Genomic DNA, 19684 nt, shown 5'->3' with positions numbered 1-19684 from the left:
GGCCATGGACCGGTACTGGGCCGCAAAGCATGTGCAAGGAAACAATATGATTTGGCAGTATGATGAGTAAAAAACAAACGCCGCTTGAGAGTTTCTTTAGGAGAAGTGGTAGGGGACATTAAAGGCCTAACGATGATGATAACGCAGAGACAGCTGAGGCTGAGACTTCAAAAAAAAAGCTTCCTTCAACAGAAAATACGACGAGTCATTCATAAGATATGGCTTTATTGCGACTGGTGACTCACACGCTCCAAGCCCCCTTTCTTTCTTTATTAATCTTATTGATTTTTTTAAAAAGGCAAAGATACAGTCAAGAGGTGAATTAGTTCAAATACATGTATCAGTTACATTATAAACCAAGATTAAGGTAAATATTGTCAAAATCACAGATAATGTTATACTAGTGTAAAATATACAATAAAAAAAACAATTTTCCTCTTACCAGTTTATGAAGAGAAAGGAAAAAACAATGGATTTTAAGTAAAAAGGAAAAACCCACTGCACTATAATAAAACAAAAAAAAAGGGATCGGGCAGTCCATTTTGAGGATATGACAAAAAAAAAGAAAAATACTTTCTGATCAAATCTAAGACTTCGGAAACAAAAGATTGAAAGCGTAATAAATCAAATTAAATGAAAATATCAGATAAAAAAGTCCCCATATTTGCTCAAATTTAAATGATGTATCAAATGTCTGACTTTTTATTTTCTCTAAACTTAAACAGGACATAATTGAGGACAGCCAGTAAAAGACCGTAGGCGGATTAGAATCCTTCCACTTCAATAAAATGGCTCTCCTAGCCAGTAATGTCGAAAAATACGTTGAGCGGAAACAGGAATACTTCCTGCTTTCGATGGGATAATCCCAAAAATTGCCCAAAGCAAGTGAAGTTGCATATCCAGATCCAAAACTCTTGATAGTGTTTTAAAAACATCTCTCCAAAAGTTATCTAGCGTTATACAAGACCAATACATGAGTTAAAGTGGCCAACTCAGTATTACATCTGTCACAAATCGGATTAATATTAGGGAAGATACGCGCTAATTTATCCTTTGACATATGGGCCCGGTGTACTACCTTGAACTGTATCAAGGAATGATGGGCACAAATAGATGAGTTGTTAACCAAATGCAACATTTTACTCCATTGGTCATCTGTAAACGACTCTTGAAGTTCCAATTCCCAAGCGCGTTTAATTTTATCATTAGATATCATTCGTAAACTCAGTAACCGCTTATAGATTATAGCTATCAACCCTCTTTGAAATGGTTTAAACTGAAAGAGAACATCTATCATATTAGGTGGATAAACAGAAGGGTAATTTGGTAACAAACCACATAAAAAATTCCTAATTTGTAAATATCTAAAAAAGTGTACATTAGATAAATCATATTTGTCTGCTAACTGAGAAAACGACATTAAACAGTCCCCTAAAAATAAATCTGAAAAAGTTATTATTCCCTTGGTTTTCCAAATTAAAAAGGCCTTATCCAAAGTTGACGGTTTAAAAAAAAGATAAATATTACAAGAATAAAATTATTACACTCAAAAAATCTACGAAACTGTAACCAAATCCTTAATGTATGTTTAAAAACAGGATCAAGTTCTTGTTTACTAATCTTAGAAAGCAAAAAAGGAAGAGGATCTCCCAGTAAAAAGGCCAAAGAGAAACCTTTCACCGAGTTTGCCTCTAGATCCAACCATGAAGGACATTCATGTATATCTAAATAATGAATCCAAAATGTAATATATCGAATATTGATTGCCCAATAGTACATTCTAAAATTAGGCAAAGCCATACCACCATCCTTTTTTAATTTCTGCAATAGGAGTTTAATCAATCTAGGATTTTTATTGTTCCAGATGCAAGACGAAATTATAGAATCTATTCTATCATAGAACTATTTAGGAACAAAAGAGGGAACTGCCTGAAATATATATAAAAATTCTGGTAAAACTATCATTTTAATAGCATTAATTTGACTTATTAATGATAATGTCATAGGAGACCATTTAGAAAGCATTTGCTTGGTGTAGTCAATTAATGGAAAAAAATTATATGCATATAGATCCTTAAAATTTTTAGTAATTTTAATACCAAGATGGGTAAAGTAATTTTTAGCAATAGTAAAAGGTATTTGATGATTTGGAACCGAGTAATTATTAATAGGAAATAACTCACTTTTATGTAAATTTAATTTATAACCAAAAAAACTACTAAATTCAGAAAGTATAGATAACATAGAAGGAATAGATTTCCTAGGATCTGAAATGTAAACTAACAGGTCATTTTGCATATAACAAAACCTTATGTATTTTGTCCCCTCTCTTAATACCGTGAACTGTGTTAGAATCTCTAACAGCAATAGCAAGTAGCAAGGGGTTCCAAGGCTAAATTGAATAATAAAGGGCTAAGAGTGTATCCCTCTCAGGTACCCCTATGTAATCCAAGGAGATTTTTGATTATTAGTTATAACAGCAGCCATGGGAACATGATAGATCAGTTTGATCCAGGAAATAAATCCCGGGCCAAGATTGAATCTTTCCAGTGATGCAGCCAGTCAGGATGCTCTCAATTGTGCCCCTGTAGAAAGTTCTTAGGATTTGGAGGCCCATAACAAACATCCTCAACCATCTGAGGTGAAAGAAGCACTGTTGTGCCTTTTTCCACCACACAGCTGGCAGCTGGTGTGCACAGTGCACGTGTTAAAGTCGAATCTGAATAAACTTAGGAGACCAACTTCTTATAATTACAACAGTTTATTGCGCAGCCTCCTGCAGGAGTTTGAGACCCAGTTGTCAAAGGGAAGGTATGTAAGTACTGCCACCATCCAACAAATGGACCCACTTATAAATATACAGCCGTATATTTATACATAGTAAGCCCCATACATTACTGTTGTAAGATGTTATTTGAACTGGTACGCCCACAAAGTCTGTTGGTGCAAAACTTAATTACTTATATAAGAGAGTCCACTAAGGTTTAACTACAGATGGATGCACTGTCCAGTCCTTTATCAGTTATAGCCTTTGCTAGGCCCTGACTTAATTACAGATGGATGTTCATTCCTGTCCTTATCAGTGAGTCCTCCTCTCCCTACTCAAACGAGGGTTCAATGTACAATGTTATCAAACTCTCAATGTCTCTCTGCAAACCAAGGCAGAACTAGATAAGCCAGTTTTTAGCTAACTGCTGAAGACAGAGTTTACTTCAGTACATAAATTCCTTTAGCCAGAGGTTCAAAATGATCTTTTTATATCCTCAATTCCTCACACGAGGTCCTCGGTGATGTGGATGCTGAGAAACTTGAAGCTGTTTACCCTCTCAACCCCAGATTCATTGATGTCAATAGGGGTTAGCCCATCTCCATTCCTCCTGTAATCCACAACCAGCTGCTTTGTTTTTGCGACATTGAGGGAGAGGTTGTTTTCTTGACACCACTGTGTCAGAGAGACGGCTTTCTTCCCTGTAGGCCACCTCATTATTGTTCGAGATGAGGCCAAGGGCGGTTTATACAAAGTATCCCAGAAATATTGATGAACTGAAACAGCTTTGTATGGAGGAATGGTCTAAAACAGGGGTCGACAACCTTTTTTGCCTCAGTGGGCCGGATCGCTTATTAATGAGTGGACAGTGGGCCAGATAAATGCCATAAAAAAACTTGAAATATGGGAATTATCCATTGAAATACACCTAGTTATGTTTTGCCTCAAATTAATGAGTAACGCATGCTGGAAAATCATTTGTGCTTATGGTTGCTTACCCCTGGTCTAAAACTTCCCCCCACTTGTGCAAGTCTGATCAGCAGCTACAGGAAACATTTGGTGGAGGTTTTTGCTGCTAAAGAAAGTTCAACTGGATATTAAATACAAGGTTTCACATACTTTTTCCTGCCTGGACTGTGAATGATTAAACATGTTCAATAAAGGCACGAGTGGTACAATTGTTTGTGTGTTATTAGTTTAGGCAGATTGTGTTTATCTATTATTGTGACTAAGATGAAGATCAGACCACTTTTTACGAGCAATGCAGAAAACCAAGTATTGCAAAAGTTTCAGAAACTTTTTCTTGCAACTGTATCTGCAACATCAAAACACACTGAAGCCTCTGTTTTGTTAAATGCAAAGAGAGGTACCTGTCCTATAGAAATCTTAAAATAACAAATCCAGGATCATGATATAACTACTCTAACGTGGTAAGAATTTGCACATCTAGATAAAGAAGTTCAGTGAAACTTACCACCGCTAACGTGCACTTCATAAAGTGAGTATCTAGGAGAAGACAACATCCGCATGTCTGGCCGGAATTTCTCTGCAAGAGTTTCTATGACATCTTGTGTTGTGGCTGTGCTGGACACCCTGATGCACTTTGTTGCAAAGTTTCCAGCTACTTTGTCTTGAAAATAAAATCTCATCACACCATGGAACTCCAAATCCTAGGAAATTAAAAATCAAAGATTAGTAAATACATATTACATCTTAAGTACAAAGCCAGGCATTAAATTATAAAAGACATTGAGCACATTAGAACTTCTTTCCTGCTTTCTCTCAAAAAAATCACATTAAGCAATAATACTGACTTCTTAAAACGGTATTCCACTGTTGTCTTTTTAATAATCCAGATTTAAAACTCTAAAGTTACATCCCTTCATCTATGAAGATACTCCTGCAATGTGTTGATGACAAATATATGAGGGGTGGCTCACTTGTATGATGCGTTGAACTGAGTCCACAACTCTGCAGTCGTGATGCATTAAGTGACATGTGGAAGCAGAGGCACTGGTGCACTTTCTTGGTTGTATTATCTACATGGCTGAACCAGGACAGGCTACTGGATATTAGCATAACCTGCTTAAATTTTTACTGATCACTTTGGATCCCTTCTCAGTATTCCTCTTTATATTGGCCATCTCAGCTATGCATTCTATTCTGATGCAATTTAAAATATCAACAATTCCTTTCCTTCCACAGATGCTGCCCAACCCAGAATACAGCAGATTGTTTGTTCTCCAGATTACAGCATTTGCAGTCTCATCTGAGGCTCCTAATTGTATAACCTACAGGCATTGACTGCTTCATTTTGTGAGGATACATACGGTACATAACTTGGATAATTATGATTCGAAATGTACATCATGTCTTGGCTGAGAATTTAGGTGTACTTACTAGTAAATTTGCTGACTATAAAATTGTGTAGTAGATATTGCAAAGACAATTGTGAAAGAATACAGAGGGACACATCAGTTGGAAAGTTGAGTGAAGTGGTAACAGATGGAATATATTCCAGACAAAGGTGAGGTAATGCTTTTTGGTAAGTCAAATATTAACAGCACTGAAATTACAGAAATAACAATGTTCTCAGGAACATTAACGTACAGTTGGACTTTAGATGTACATGGAGTACTGAGCTGTTTTGGGTCCCTTATCTATGAAAGGATATGCTGGCACTGGAGGGGGTCCAAAAGACGTTCATTTGAATGATTCCAGGAATGAAAGCGTTCATGTGTAAGGCTCTGACAGCTCTGTGTCAGTATGGGCGGGGGGAGGTTGGAGAGATGAATAACATTGAAATCTATCAAATATTGAAAGGCCTACATAGACTGGACATGGAGGCAATGTTTCCTCTGGTGTGGGAGTCTTAGACCAGAAAGCATAGGCTCGGAATAGAGGGACATTACTTTAGAAAAGAGATAAGGAGAAATTTCTTTAACCAGAGGATGGTACATCTGTGGAATTCACTGTGGAGGCCAAGTCATTGAGTACATTTAAAATTGAAGTTGATAGGTTCTTGATTAGTAGGAGCATTAAAGGTTATGGGGAGAAACAGAGAATGGGGTTCAGAGCAACAAAAATCAGCCGTGATGGAATAGCCTAATTCTGTTCCTTGATCTTATGTCTGAAAATAGCAACTCAGGTGGAAAGAATACAGCAGGCAGCACTTGCCATGCTTGCCTTCATAGGTGAAGACTTTTGAATCCAACACCACACTACAGGAAGGATGTGGCAGCATCCTGAAGAGATTCACCAGGTTGTTGTGTGGAATAGAGGGCTGTAGTTATGAACTGAGATTGGATAGGCTGGGTTTTTTCAAAATTGGTATGCAGAATGCTAAGGGATGATCTTATAAGGTTTATAAGATTATGAAGGATAGACAGGTTAAATAGTTTTCCCTATTGTGGGGGGAGGAATAAAAACTAGGAGGTTCAACATGCAATTATTTCCATGGCTGTGGTTATATGGAAAGAGCTTTGAGAGTAAGTGCTAAGGCAGATAGAGCATTTAAAAGGCATTTGGACAAGTACTTGAATAGGAAAGGAACAGAAGAATTAGCTAAGATAGGCATCATGGTATCGGCAAACTGGGCTTCTTCAGTACTATACAATTTTATGACCATGACTTTAAGACTTTCATGCCGATTAAATGCCATTTAGATTAATTCATTAAAAAATCATTAATGGACTCACATTACTCAACCAAGCAACCACAAGCTGTAAATCTTAATCACATTTGGTTTCTAGAATCGACCACGAGACAATGCTTTGAATTAAGGCAATCTTAGGGTCCTACTGTCCACAATGTAAAATCAACTAAAGCAAACAGTATTAAAAACTTGATAGTTGCCAAGTTATCCAAGTAACTATTCACATCTTCGTTAACACTTTCAGTTGGCATATGCTTATATAAATCATTACCACCACCTACCTGTTATAACAAGATCTGTTAAGACGGTAGCACAAACAGTTGTGCTACCTTGCTGTCTTATTTATGTTGATGATAAATCAAATAATTTTAAACAAACTTGTTCTTACTGTTGTGTAAGGATTTCCACATTCCCATTCTTTCTTTAGGATGAGATATGCATTCATCTCAGTGCAGAACTGGAAAATCCTGTGCACCTTTGTATTTTTTGTTTTAAAACAAAACAATCAATAAATGAAAGGTTTACCATTGTCTTGGAAGGATAAGAGCAGAGCTATGGAACTGAAATTTCTCTGACTATGAACAGAAGGTACAAACCTATAGTATAATAAACAGTTTCCTCCATAAAACTGGACAATGGAATTGGTGATTGAAATAGTTATAAAAAGCACATGCGAATGAAATGTTTCAATATAACATCAGTAAGACAGAATAAAGGCAAGTGTGCATTAAGTGAAAGGGTAAAAATTCAATACATTATTGAGCCAAGGAAGATGTTGCAACTAAAACTACAAATTAACCATATGTCAGGAAATTTATGAATGACACCAAGATTGGCAGCTGCAGTGGAGAGCAAGGAAGGCCAAAGTTTGTAGCGAGAGCTGGACCAGCTGGAAAAATTGGTTGAAAATGGTAGATGGAATTTAATGCAGACAAGTGTGAGGTGTTGCACTTTGGGAGAACAAATCAGGGTAGGACTTTCACAGTAGGGCATTGAACAGCACAGTAGAACAGAGGGATCTGAAAATACAGATCCATAAATCCTTGAAAGTGGCTTCACAGATAAAGTCGTATAGAGAGCTTTTGCCATTTTACTTTCATAAATGACAGCATGAATACAGGAGTTAGGATGTCATGCTGAAGTTGTACAAGACATTGGTGAGGCCTAATTTGGAGCATTGTGTGCAGTTCTGGTTACCTACCGACAGGAAAGATGGAATAGTGAGAAAGTTTACAAAGATATTGCTGGGACTTGAGGACCCGAGTTAAGGAAAGTTGAATAAGTTACGACTTCATTGAATTGACTTGATTACTTACATCCTTCACACACCAGTGAAAATCTTTATGTTACGCTTTGTCTAAATGTGCAATTTATAGTAATTTGTAATAAATATTATGTAGAACAGGTCAGTCAGTATAGCACAGAAATACAATTGTATCAGCATGAATTAATCAGTCCGATGGCCTGGTGGAAGAAGCTGTCCCGGAGCCTGTAGGTCCTAGCTTTTATGCTGCAGCACAGTTTCCCAGATGGCAGCAGCTGGAACAGTTTGTGGTTGGGGTGCCCTGGAGCATAGGAGAATTAGGGGAGATTTGATGGAGGTATACAAATTTTAGGATACAGATAGGGTAAATGCAAGCAGGACTTTTTGCCATTGCGGTTGGGTGAGACTAGAACTAGAGGTTATTGGTTAAGAGTCAAAGATGGAAGATTCAAGGAGAAGCTGAGGGGGAAATCTTCAGTCAGAGGGTAACGAGAATGTGGATCAAGCTGTTAGCAGAAGTTGTGGTGGATGCAGGTTCGATTTCAACTTCCAAGAGAAATTTGGATAAGTACATGGATGTTGGTGGTATGGAGGGTTCAATTTCAGAATGCGAAAATGGAACTAGTCAGAATAACAGTTCATCACTTGGATGAAGGGCCTGTTTCTGTACTCTATGACTAATTCTCAGTTATTCTGACTTAATGCTCGACAAAAAATGATTAAGAACTTAGAACATAGCAATCTACAGCACATTGCAGGTCCTTCAGCCCACAATGTTGTTCTGACCATGCAATTTACTCTAGAAACTGCCTGGAATTTCCCTACCCCATGGCACTATTTTTCAAAGCTCCAAGCACCTATCTAAGAGTCACTTAACACACCCTATTAGATCCACCTCTACCACCGTCGCTGGCAGTGCATACCATATACCCATCACTGTGAAAAACTTACCCCTTACATCCCCCTTGTACCTACTTCCAAGCACCTTAAAACTCTGCCCCTCGTGTCAGCCATTTCAGCCATGGGAAAAGCCTCTGGCTTTCCACATGATCAATGCCTATCATCTGATACACCTCTATCAGGTCACCGCTCATCTTCTGTCACTCCAAGGAGAAAAGGCCAAGTTCACTCAACCTATTCTCATAAGGCATGCTCTCCAATCCAGGCAACATCCTTGTATATCTCCTCTGCACTCTTTCTATAGTATCTACATCCTTCTTGTAGTAAGGTAACCAGGACTGAACACAGTAGTCCACATGGGGTCTGACCAAGGTCTCGTATAGCTGTAACATTACCTCATGGCTATTGAACTCAATCCCACGGTTGACGAAGGCCCTCAGACCATACACCTTTTTAACAACACTGTAACCTGTGCAGCAGCGTGAGTACACTATGGACACATACCCCAAGATCTTGTTGATCCTTCACAATGCCAAGAGTCTTACCATTAATATTATATAGTGTCTTCAAATTTGATCTACTGAAATGAGCCATTCCACATTACACAAGCTTTTCTCTAGAGCCGGGTTTCCAACCTTTTTAATACCATGGAGCCCTAGCATTAACCGAGGGGTCCATGGACCCCAGCTGGAAACCCCTGCTCTACACTGTTCATTCTTATAAAAATTGTGCATAATCTTTTTTCTGTAAACACTGCTATATTCTCTCCCCCTTGCCTCCACTCTCCAAACATTCCATTTATACACTGCTACATGATTTGCTTTATAAAACATCCTAAAAGAATGCCAGATTCTGCCTATCTGAATGCAGGACCATCACCACTGGCTCCAACAACTTTTCCTCTAGTTCCATACATCAGTCTGCTTGTTAGATTACCCATTTTTTTCTGGAGAAAAAAAAAGCTACAGATGCTAGAATCTCACTCAATGTAGATAAAGGGTCTCAACTCAAAACACTGACTGCCTATTTCCCTCCAAAGATGCCTACCTGACCCTCAGTCCTTCCAGCAGCTTTTTAAAAAAAAATATCAATTTTATCCTGCTCATTTAGTAATATCCAGCAAACCAGAGTGCACATTTTTATTTCAAATGCACACCTTTCAAATTTTGTTGCAGTATATCGTATACTTGGATTTATACAAAAACAAATACAAAAAGAATCATCCTTAATTTCTGAATCACAGTTCAGCCCCTACTTGCAACAGCGTGTGCACTTCACAGATTTACAAGTAGTATCAGAATCCATTCTTATGCTACTAACTTCAACACTTTTGGCCACTGTCTCAGTCTATAGACTATTAGCTTCATACCCTAACTAAGGCAACCACATTTCTCCAAGTTTACTGCTATGTAGTTCGTTTTAGTTTCAGACTTGCAGGTTTTTGCTCCAATTACCAATTTGATTCTTGCAGAGGTAGTATTTTGTCAATTTTCAAATGGAAAATTATCCTTTACCATCCAAACAATAGTGAGCAGCTCAAGATCAGAAATCTGTTAAAAAAAAACTACTGGTAGTGGGTTACCACAGAAGAATTTGAGACTTTTAAATGGAAATAAGATGAAAAAAGCTAAAACATAAAAATGGCAATTGGGGATTCTGAAATGTATTCTCTTCATGCTCAACTCAATGAATTTTTTTCAATAAACCAAATCAAAATAGGCTCAACCATTTTCACAACTTTTTGCTAAGCCACGATTAAAAATATTCAGAAATACAAACATATTTTCAAGTCCAACATAAATTTTGAACCTACTACAAATAATTTGAAATGGACTATTGTTCAACTATTCCATTAACATCAGTCTTCCTCCAACTTCCTACAGCTGATTCAATAGAAACCAGTTGCACTAGTTGCCAAAACAAGCCCCACACACAAATTATTCTTAAACACGTGGGAGTAACTTGGCAATCAAATTGCATTCTTTCAGTCTTGTGGTAAGTAGCTCATTATGCAAGTTTATATTAACATTTAAGTGTTACAGCCTTGAAGTAGTCACATTTAACTTCTCCATCTCACCTCATGCTACCTTTCCTCTCACCTCCAACACTAACTGGCCTGCCTATTTATAATGGAGTAAAAACATTAAAGACAAGATTCACGCAAAAATTTGGTCCATGCAGCAGTTTTTATGCTGCTATGCATGCTTGAAAGACGTTTTACTGTTCAAGAAATTTTTTGTGCACACACAAAAAAAATCATTGACTCTTCGTGCAACACACATCAAAGTTGCTGGTGAACGCAGCAGGCCAGGCAGCATCTCCAGGAACAGGTACAGCCGACGTTTCAGGCCGAGACCTTTGTCAGGACTAACTGAAGGAAGAGTTAGTAAGAGATTTGAAAGTGGGAGGGGGAGGGAGATCCAAAATGATAGGAGAAGACAGGAGGGGGAGGGATGGAGCCAAGAGCTGGACAGGTGATTGGCAAAGGGGATATGAGAGGATCATGGGACAGGAGGTCCGGGGAGAAAGACGGGGGGGGGGGAGAACCCAGAGGATGGGCAAGGGGTATAGTCAGAGGGACTGAGGGAGAAAAAGGAGAGAGAGAGAAAGAATGTGTGTATATAAATAAATAATGGATGGGGTACGAGGGGGAGGTGGGGCATTAGCGGAAGTTAGAGAAGTCAATGTTCATGCCATCAGGTTGAAGGCTACCTAGACGGAATATAAGGTGTTGTTCCTCCAACCTGAGTGTGGCTTCATCTTTACAGTAGAGGAGGCCGTGGATAGACATGTCAGAATGGGAATGGGATATGGAATTAAAATGTGTGGCCACTTGGAGATCCTGCTTTCTCTGGCGGACAGAGCGTAGGTGTTCAGCAAAGCAGTCTCCCAGTCTGTGTCGAGTCTCGCCAATATATAGAAGGCCACATCGGGAGCACCGGACGCAGTATATCACCCCAGCCGACTCACAGGTAAAGTGTCGCCTCACGTGGAAGGACTCTGGGGCCCTGAATGGTGGTAAGGGAGGAAGTGTAAGGGCATGTGTAGCACTTGTTCCGCTTACAAGGATAAGTGTCAGGAGGGAGATCAGTGGGGAGGGATGGGGGGGAACAAATGGATAAGGGAGTCGCGTAGGGAGTGATCCCTGCGGAAAGCGGGGGGGGGGGGAAGAAAGATGTGCTTAGTGGTGGGGTCCCGTTGGAGGCGGCGGAAGTTACGGAGAATAATATGTTGAACCCGGAGGCTGGTGGGGTGGTAGGTGAGGACCAGGGGAATCCTATTCCTAGTGGGGTGGCGGGAGGATGGAGTGAGAGCAGATGTGCGTGAAATGGGGGAGATGCGTTTGAGAGCAGAGTTGATGGTGGAGGAAGGGAAGCCCCTTTCTTCAAAAAAGGAGGACATCTCCCTCGTCCTGGAATGAAAAGCCTCATCCTGAGAGCAGATGCGGCGGAGACAGAGGAATTGCGAGAAGGGGATGGCATTTTTGCAAGAGACAGGGCGAGAAGAGGAATAGTCCAGATAGCTGTGAGAGTCAGTAGGTTTATAGTAGACATCAGTGGATAAGTTGTCTCCAGAGATGGAGACAGAAAGATCTAGAAAGGGGAGGGAGGTGTCGGAAATGGACCAGGTAAACTTGAGGGCAGGGTGAAAGTTGGAGGCAAAGTTAGTAAAGTCAACGAGCTCAGTATGCGTGTAGGAAGCAGCACCAATGCAGTCGTCGATGTAGCGAAGGAAAAGTGGGGGACAGATACCAGAATAGGTACGGAACATAGAGTGTTCCACAAAGCCAACAAAAAGGCAGGCTTAGCTAGGACCCATACGGGTGCCCATAACTACACCTTTAGTTTGGAGGAAGTGGGAGGAGCCAAAGGAGAAATTATTAAGAGTAAGGACTAATTCCGCTAGACGGAGCAGAGTGGTGGTAGAGGGGAACTGATTAGGTCTGGAATCCAAAAAGAAGCGGAGAGCTTTGAGACCTTCCTGATGGAGGATAGAAGTATATAGGGACTGGACATCCATGGTAAAAATAAAGCGTTGGGGGCCAGGGAACTTAAAATCATCGAAAAGTTTAAGAGCGTGAGAAGTGTCACGAACATAGGTAGGAAGGGATTGAACAAGGGGGGATAAAACCGTGTCGAGGTATGCAGAAACGAGTTCGGTGGGGCAGGAGCAAGCTGAGACAATAGGTCTGCCAGGACAGGTAGGTTTGTGGATCTTGCGTAGGAGGTAGAAACGGGAAGTGCGAGGTGTGGGAACTATAAGGTTAGTAGCAGTGGATGGGAGATCCCCTGAGCGGATAAAGTCGGTGATGGTGTGGGAGACAATAGCCTGGTGCTCCTTAGTGGGGTCACGATCGAGGGGTAAATAAGAGGAGGTATCCACGAGTTGCCGCTGTGCCTCGGCAAGGTAGAGGTCAGTACGCCAGACTACAACAGCACCCCCCTTATCGGCGGGTTTAATAGTATGGTTAGGATTAGTGCGGAGGGAGTCGAGAGCAGAGCGTTCGGAAGGAGTGAGGTTGGAATGGGAACAAGGTGCGGTGAAGTCGAGACGGTTGATGTCCCGTCGGCAGTTAGCGATAAAGAGATCCAGAGCAGGCAGGAGACCAGAGCGGGGTGTCCATGAAGAAGGGGAGGGTTGAAGATGGGAGAAGGGGTCATCGGTGGGGGTGGAAGAGTCCTTGCCGAAGAAGTAGGTTCGGAGACGGAGGAAGAAGAGTTCCGCATCATGGCGAACACGGAACTCACTGAGGTGTGGGCGAAGGGGGACAAAGGTGAGGCCCTTACTGAGGACAGAGCGTTCTGCCTCAGACAGTTGAAGGCCGGAGGGGATGGTAAAGACCCGGCACGAATGAGAGCTGGGATCAGAGGGGGGAGGGGGGAGGCTGGGGGTGTGAGTGAAGAGGGGAGGGTTGGGGTGAGAGGAAGATGGAGCCTCTGAGGACCCAGGAGCTGACGATGGGATCTGAAGGAGACGGGATTGCAGAGTATCGGTGGGGGAAGGGGAGACGGGAGTCACAATAGCAGCACATAAAGACCCAGCCTGGAGTTCAATCGCTTTGAAGGTGTCCACGGTCGTTGCTGGAGTCCGAGTTTTGAATATGCCCTGAGGTGTTGGAGCCGGCGAGATCAATGTCTCTTCATGTTTGCGTTCCAAATAATAAACCTGTTTGAACTATTGAAAATTTTATACAATTTATGATTTAAGCATCCATTGTTGCATATGGCTTCTTGCACATTTGTCGTGCTAGTTGTTTTAGGTATCACTCTGAAGAGTGAGATCATTTACCAAGATGCTACTCATAATCCTCCCAGTGTTGAAAGCAGATCTGACCGAGGTCAATTGGAATCACAAGGTGGCAAATACAACTCAAAAAACAAAGTGTTGCCTTTAAGGAAGAACTAGTTCAAAAACGTTGAGACAAAACCAGAACTCACTGGATCTCAAGAGAGGTATAACAGATAAAGCTAGTGTCTTCATTGACAGATTGGAAATACCTGCAAGAGTGAAGCCAATAAGGAAGAGTGGAACAAAAATGAGAACTTGCACATGGAGGCAGATTACAGGTGATCAGGTACTAAATGAGTATGTCACATTTTTCCTATCTAGTTAAAGGGGTAATTTTAAATTAACAATAAAGCAGGCGACATATAAGACACCAATTAAAAAGTAATAGCTGGGAGGGAGTGTACATCAACTCAGACCATGAGAGGCCTGCATCGGGCATTTTCATGCCTTACCAGGCGCAGACTGGAAGTCTGTGTGGGGCGCCACTCCTCGCACAGGCACTAGAGCAATGTGTGGTTAAGTGCCTTGCTCAAGCATACAAACACGCTGCCACAGCTGAGGCTCCAACTAGCGGCCTTCAGATCACTAGACGAATGCCTAACCACTTGGCCACATGCCAAACTAATAGCTGGAAGTATTAGAAAATTTGTTTTAATCTTTAAGAAACAATGATCGGAATAAAATTAATAGTCACTTGGAAGATAAAGTTTTAATTAAGATTGAGCAACATGAATTTGTTAAGGAGAGATCATATTTAACCAATATCATAGCCTTGAGAATAATGAAGTTAATGTGATGTGGACTTAGAACTGGATAAACTGAAAAATAGAAACACCTGGTATAAAGGGGTCATTTATAGTATACTGGCTAAGTTACAGAAACAGACGGCAGAGGGCTAAAAGGTTTTTTTTAAAAAGACTCGAGGAAGAGAAGAGAATAGAAGCATTCCCCAATGAATCACTTTTAAGGAACTGCTTTTAATTAATAAATATTGATTACCTAATCTTAAGAGTTAAAGGTAAAATTTCGACATTGGTACACATAAATTTGACAAAAATTCAAATTATAAACAAGGTATGTGATAGACAGCAACATAATATAGAAAGGCTGGTCAAATAGACAAGAACATAAGTGATTGGTTCCTGAAATGGTGTACTGGTAAAAAGACAGATTAAGATGTTAGAATCATTTAAGAGAAGGCAGAAGGTAGATTAGATACAAGTATTTAAAATCTTGTGGGACAGATCATGGAGGGATTTTCCTTTTTTTGGTGGTGGAGTTCAAGGGCTGGAATCAAGGTATTGAATTAAAAAAAAATTAAGAGTGAAGCAGGTTTTGTTAATTAAACACAGCCTGTGGTTGAAAGATTCCTTCTTGTTGTTATACCAGGGTGTGGGGGCATAATGGGAATAAGCTCCCATGGCCCATTAAATGCTTCCAATAGTGTGCATCTCAAATAGCCTCTGACAACCAAGTCCAGGTTCTGCCCTTTACATGGGGCTTAGCTACTAAACTCAGTGGAACTGTTTCTACTGACAGGGCAAAAGGCAAAACTGGGTAACCAGTGCCATAAAACCAGTCACTCCAGGCAGATGGGGCTTGTCAGCCTTGGGTGGCAACTCATCTTGGACGAAGAAAATTCTGATTTCAAACCTCCAAGCCTTGCAGCTATACCCACTCATGGGAAAGCTTCAGGAGTAACCCCTGAGGGAAAATCTGGAGTTGGAGAGCCTAAGGGAATTCAATATTGAGTTCAATGCTGACTGGCTACTCCTGCAACATCACTGGTGCCAAATTGAAGCGGTCTCTGTCATTCCTTTGGATTTATCAGCTGTCTGGGGGGCGGGGAGCTGCTGCATGAGCAACAGCTTACACTCAATATCATACTGCCATGATTTGTGTATCTGAACAGCTAGAATGCAACATCAATGGTCGACCATCAACTCACGGAGGCCTCAAATGGTTGAAATGTTGAATGTAATGCTTTAGACGTGGTGCTGCCTGGTTTTCTGGCAGACTTCAAGTGGGAAATGAGATAAAATTTATCACGAACAAAGATTTGCAAGAGTAGAAAGAAAGTGTTGCTCTGGTATAGGATTGGCACTAGCATTATAAATAATAAAACAAACATTTTAAAACAGTCGCAACTTTTAAATAAAGTAATTTAACAACCAAAACCAACATTGTTTACTCTTTTTAACCTAAACAGAGCTGTGGGCCTTATTCAAATTAATAGAAATTAACTCTGTACCAGGTCTGATTGAAGGTTGAAGAGATGGATTTCTAGAGTCGGAATTCCAAAGTTGCCCAATTCATTGCATTAGAACTCACCGGAAACAAATGCAGTGCAGTGACAAGACATCGCAGTGTATAGGCAACTCGGTTCATTTTAGACACAAGTCCAAAACTTGCCTAAGTGCAGCTAAGTATCTGCAGTTCCCCAACATTCTATTTGCTTTTAAATAACTCCAGGCAAGTTTCTTTAACCAAGTAACCAGATTGTAATATATACACACCATTAAAGGAAAAATGGTAACTGATACTGGACATCAATTTCCTTTACTTGACTTTATTAAACCCTCAAGTCTTTATTCCATCAGGATCCTGCAGGATCTCTTGGAGCTTAAATTATACACAAAATGTGTTTTTGTATTAAACGGCTTTTCCAAGTTATACACTGAAACAGGCTGTCCAGTACATAATAAATATCAGAGCAATAATTCCATAATTCAGTACAACTTGCACCATCAATTATACTAATCAGTTAATACACAGTTATAAATAAAGTTCTTGACTTTCATTACTCAATCCTCAGCACCAGTAATACCTGCCTTAGTTATACGACCATGGAGATTTTATTTTAATGGAAATGTTAAATGAATAAATGCCACACTCCAGTAAGAGCCAAAACCTTCTCCAAATGTTAAATGCTCATTCAAAAATCTCAAAAACATTTAAAGTGAAAGCAATATCAGTGACGGAAGTGGGTAAGAAGCCACAAACCAACGTGGCCTCAAAAGTAATGCCCTTAAGTTCATAACCTAACTATTCAGAAACATGGGAAGTGTTCTCATTCTGACAGCAACCAGTCTTTTCAGTGAAGGGCATTCAAGATTTTAGGCAGCAATTTGAAAATATGCACATTAGTAACGAGAAGCCCTGCATAAGCAGTTTTAAAAGCTAACCACCACAAACTACTCAACAACTTCCTTCCTCTTGACCCATCAGTCTATGGTTCCCACACTGGTCTCGTTAGCCACCTCAGAACCCACAATCTGGAGTAGAAGAAAATCATCCTCATTCCCCAAGGACTGCCTCTATTATAAGTCTACAAGATACTTAAACTACTGACAAAACACTTCCCTTTAAGAGAACACAGACAAGTGAGTGATCATTCACTTAATAAAAATAGATCACTTATTAAAATGTCAAAAAACTGAAACTACAGATTTAAGGCTCTCAGTTCACAATTTAAGTCTGAAAAAATGTTATTAACAATATTAGCCTCTACACGTAGGGAGTAAGCATATAAAGAATCGCAAGTTTCACTGCATAATATTCTGACTTCATATTTGTTTTGCTACAGGCACCAAGATATATGATATATTACTCAGCCACGTGCTGAATAAGGAAAGTTGCGGCTTGATAGTTAAGGGGCTCCAGGACTAAAAAAGCAATAAAGGTGACTTCGAAGAACATAGGTGGACAACAGGAACATGTATATGTATAAATGTGTAACAGAAACCCAAAAACTATTAAGAGTAACGTGCAACCTGATGAACAGAATAAAAATAGCACAAGTGGTCAGATGGTGGAAAGGAACTGCCAAAAGGGATCAAATAAAACTGGATTAAAGTGTTGATATAGCAATTTAGGCTATTCAAAACAAAATTGATAAATTGGAAGTAATACAGTAAAAGTCAATAAACTGCAACATCAATGGTCAGACATCCTAATGGTTCAGCATCTGGCTCACAAGTATCCCATTCACCACACTTCCTGTAATCTGAGTACACTCAAAGAAAAATTCATCTAGAGAGGTGAACTTGAAGTGTATTAGTGTTTTGATGAATATTATTGAAGAGTCTGGAAAAGGTTCAGTCAAACACCAAAGCCCTGACAGAAACTATCCTCATAAAAAGAGAAATTTCAGTTGAAATGAGAAAACAAATCCTGTTATCAAAACAACTTACAATTTAAAAAATAACTCCAGTGTACATCCGGAAAAGGTATTCACAACTTGGGCAACTACTAGAAGAAAAATTTCTGTCTGAATTTTAATCCAAGAACAAAATAAAGTAAAAATTATTGAAAGTCATTTCATTGCTCTGAGTGGGTATATTTAAGATTTGAAATGTGAACAGGGGACTGGTAAAACAATGGGCTGAAATTGTGGTAACTTTGCCTCATTGCCAATATCTTGTTCTTCCAGTTTTCAAGAAGAGGATTGAGGGTCGTTTAATAAAAATGTCTTGTTTGCAGAGGTTTTGAAAGAAACAGGAATGCATCTTTTCAGGGACAAGGGATTCTGCAGATAATTGAAATCTAGAGCAACACACAAAACACTGAAGGAACTCAACAGGTTAGGCAACATTCATGGAATGAACGAGCAGCCGAAGTTTCAGGCCAAGACCCTTCCTCAACACCTTTTTATGGAATCACTCAGTTAGCATCGGGCCTGAGAAGGAAAATAAACATCAGAAGTGTACTCAGAATAAAATTCAACCACAGTCAGCAAAAACAAGTGCAAAAAGGCAGAGAAATAATAAACTGAAAGTGTCCAAATATGGGAGAAAACAAAAATTTATACAATTAGGTGACAATTATAAGGAATGAGAGCAAAGTTAGATGAATCGGAACAAATATGTCTAATTTGGAGTATTGCACAATGTATGATTGTATTTTCCCATTTGCAGCTAAAAACAATAACAAGCAAAATTCATATGCATTCCATGTAGGAAGCAGAAAGGGGAGATGAAGAATTTTAAACAGATCTGCAAGGTTCATGCCAGTATCAGACAGATGTATGCTAGGCAAAAATAGCGGTTCACAGGAAAGCAGAAAGGAGGAAATCTATAGAAAAAGATATGCAACTTATTGAACAGTGCATCTCCTAGGAGAGGGAGTGGCGAGGAAAGAAACATACACCTGTTCCACTCACACCAAAAAACTCACCAGAACAGCAAAACCCTAGCATAGTCATGAACTAGATGAATCCAAATTTACAAAGATTTTTATCCAAAGTTGATCAATTTACACATTGTTCATCCAACTTAGACAAGTATATTCAATTTTTAAAATTATCCACAAGTCCTAGTGTCAGGAAAATGGGAATAGTTTTGTGGCTGTGTATTGGCCATGTCCAAACGCATCTCCTTTATGAAAATCATATCAGTATAGAAACCACAAATTTATAGCAATTCATAAGTCAAAGAATCTCTGATTTACCATGTTGCTGGCTGATCTGCACATTTTAAATAAACATTTGACTAGAAAGCATTTCAACTAGCCCAATGTTCAATTTTATGCAAACTAGGTAAACTTTATTCAGGACGAGAAAGAAATAGAAGTCTGACTTTTAATATTAAAGATTTTAAAACAAAATCCCACAAATCCATTAATGCCTTGCAAATATTCCTAAGCAAGCATATGGTAAAAATACTAGCTACTACTTCTGACTTTAAAATGTATCCCTCCACAAAACCCCCACCCTACTTTCCAACTTAGCCGCACTCTGAGCACTAAAGCCCATAATTTTGACAATTGGCAATATAGCACTCTGGCATCTTTCGTCTGCATGTGGAAGGCA

General features: G+C 39.7%; 1 protein-coding gene across 6 annotated transcripts in view; it reads right to left on the bottom strand.

The window, feature by feature from the left end:
- afdna (afadin, adherens junction formation factor a) overlaps window positions 1-19684 on the bottom strand; it is a 216550-nt gene that overhangs the window by 186779 nt on the left and 10087 nt on the right. For all 6 annotated transcript variants that reach the window (XM_063056597.1, XM_063056601.1, XM_063056602.1 and 3 more), the window contains exon 2: window positions 4242-4437. In XM_063056597.1, the coding sequence (XP_062912667.1) occupies window positions 4242-4437 (196 nt within the window). The remainder of the gene's footprint in view (window positions 1-4241; window positions 4438-19684) is intronic.

This window comes from Mobula hypostoma, chromosome 8 (assembly GCF_963921235.1).
Source record: "Mobula hypostoma chromosome 8, sMobHyp1.1, whole genome shotgun sequence".
In the NCBI taxonomy this organism is placed as follows: domain Eukaryota; kingdom Metazoa; phylum Chordata; class Chondrichthyes; order Myliobatiformes; family Myliobatidae; genus Mobula; species Mobula hypostoma.
Note: the sequence above shows the minus strand (reverse complement) of the source record. Positions and strands in the feature narration are given on the sequence as shown.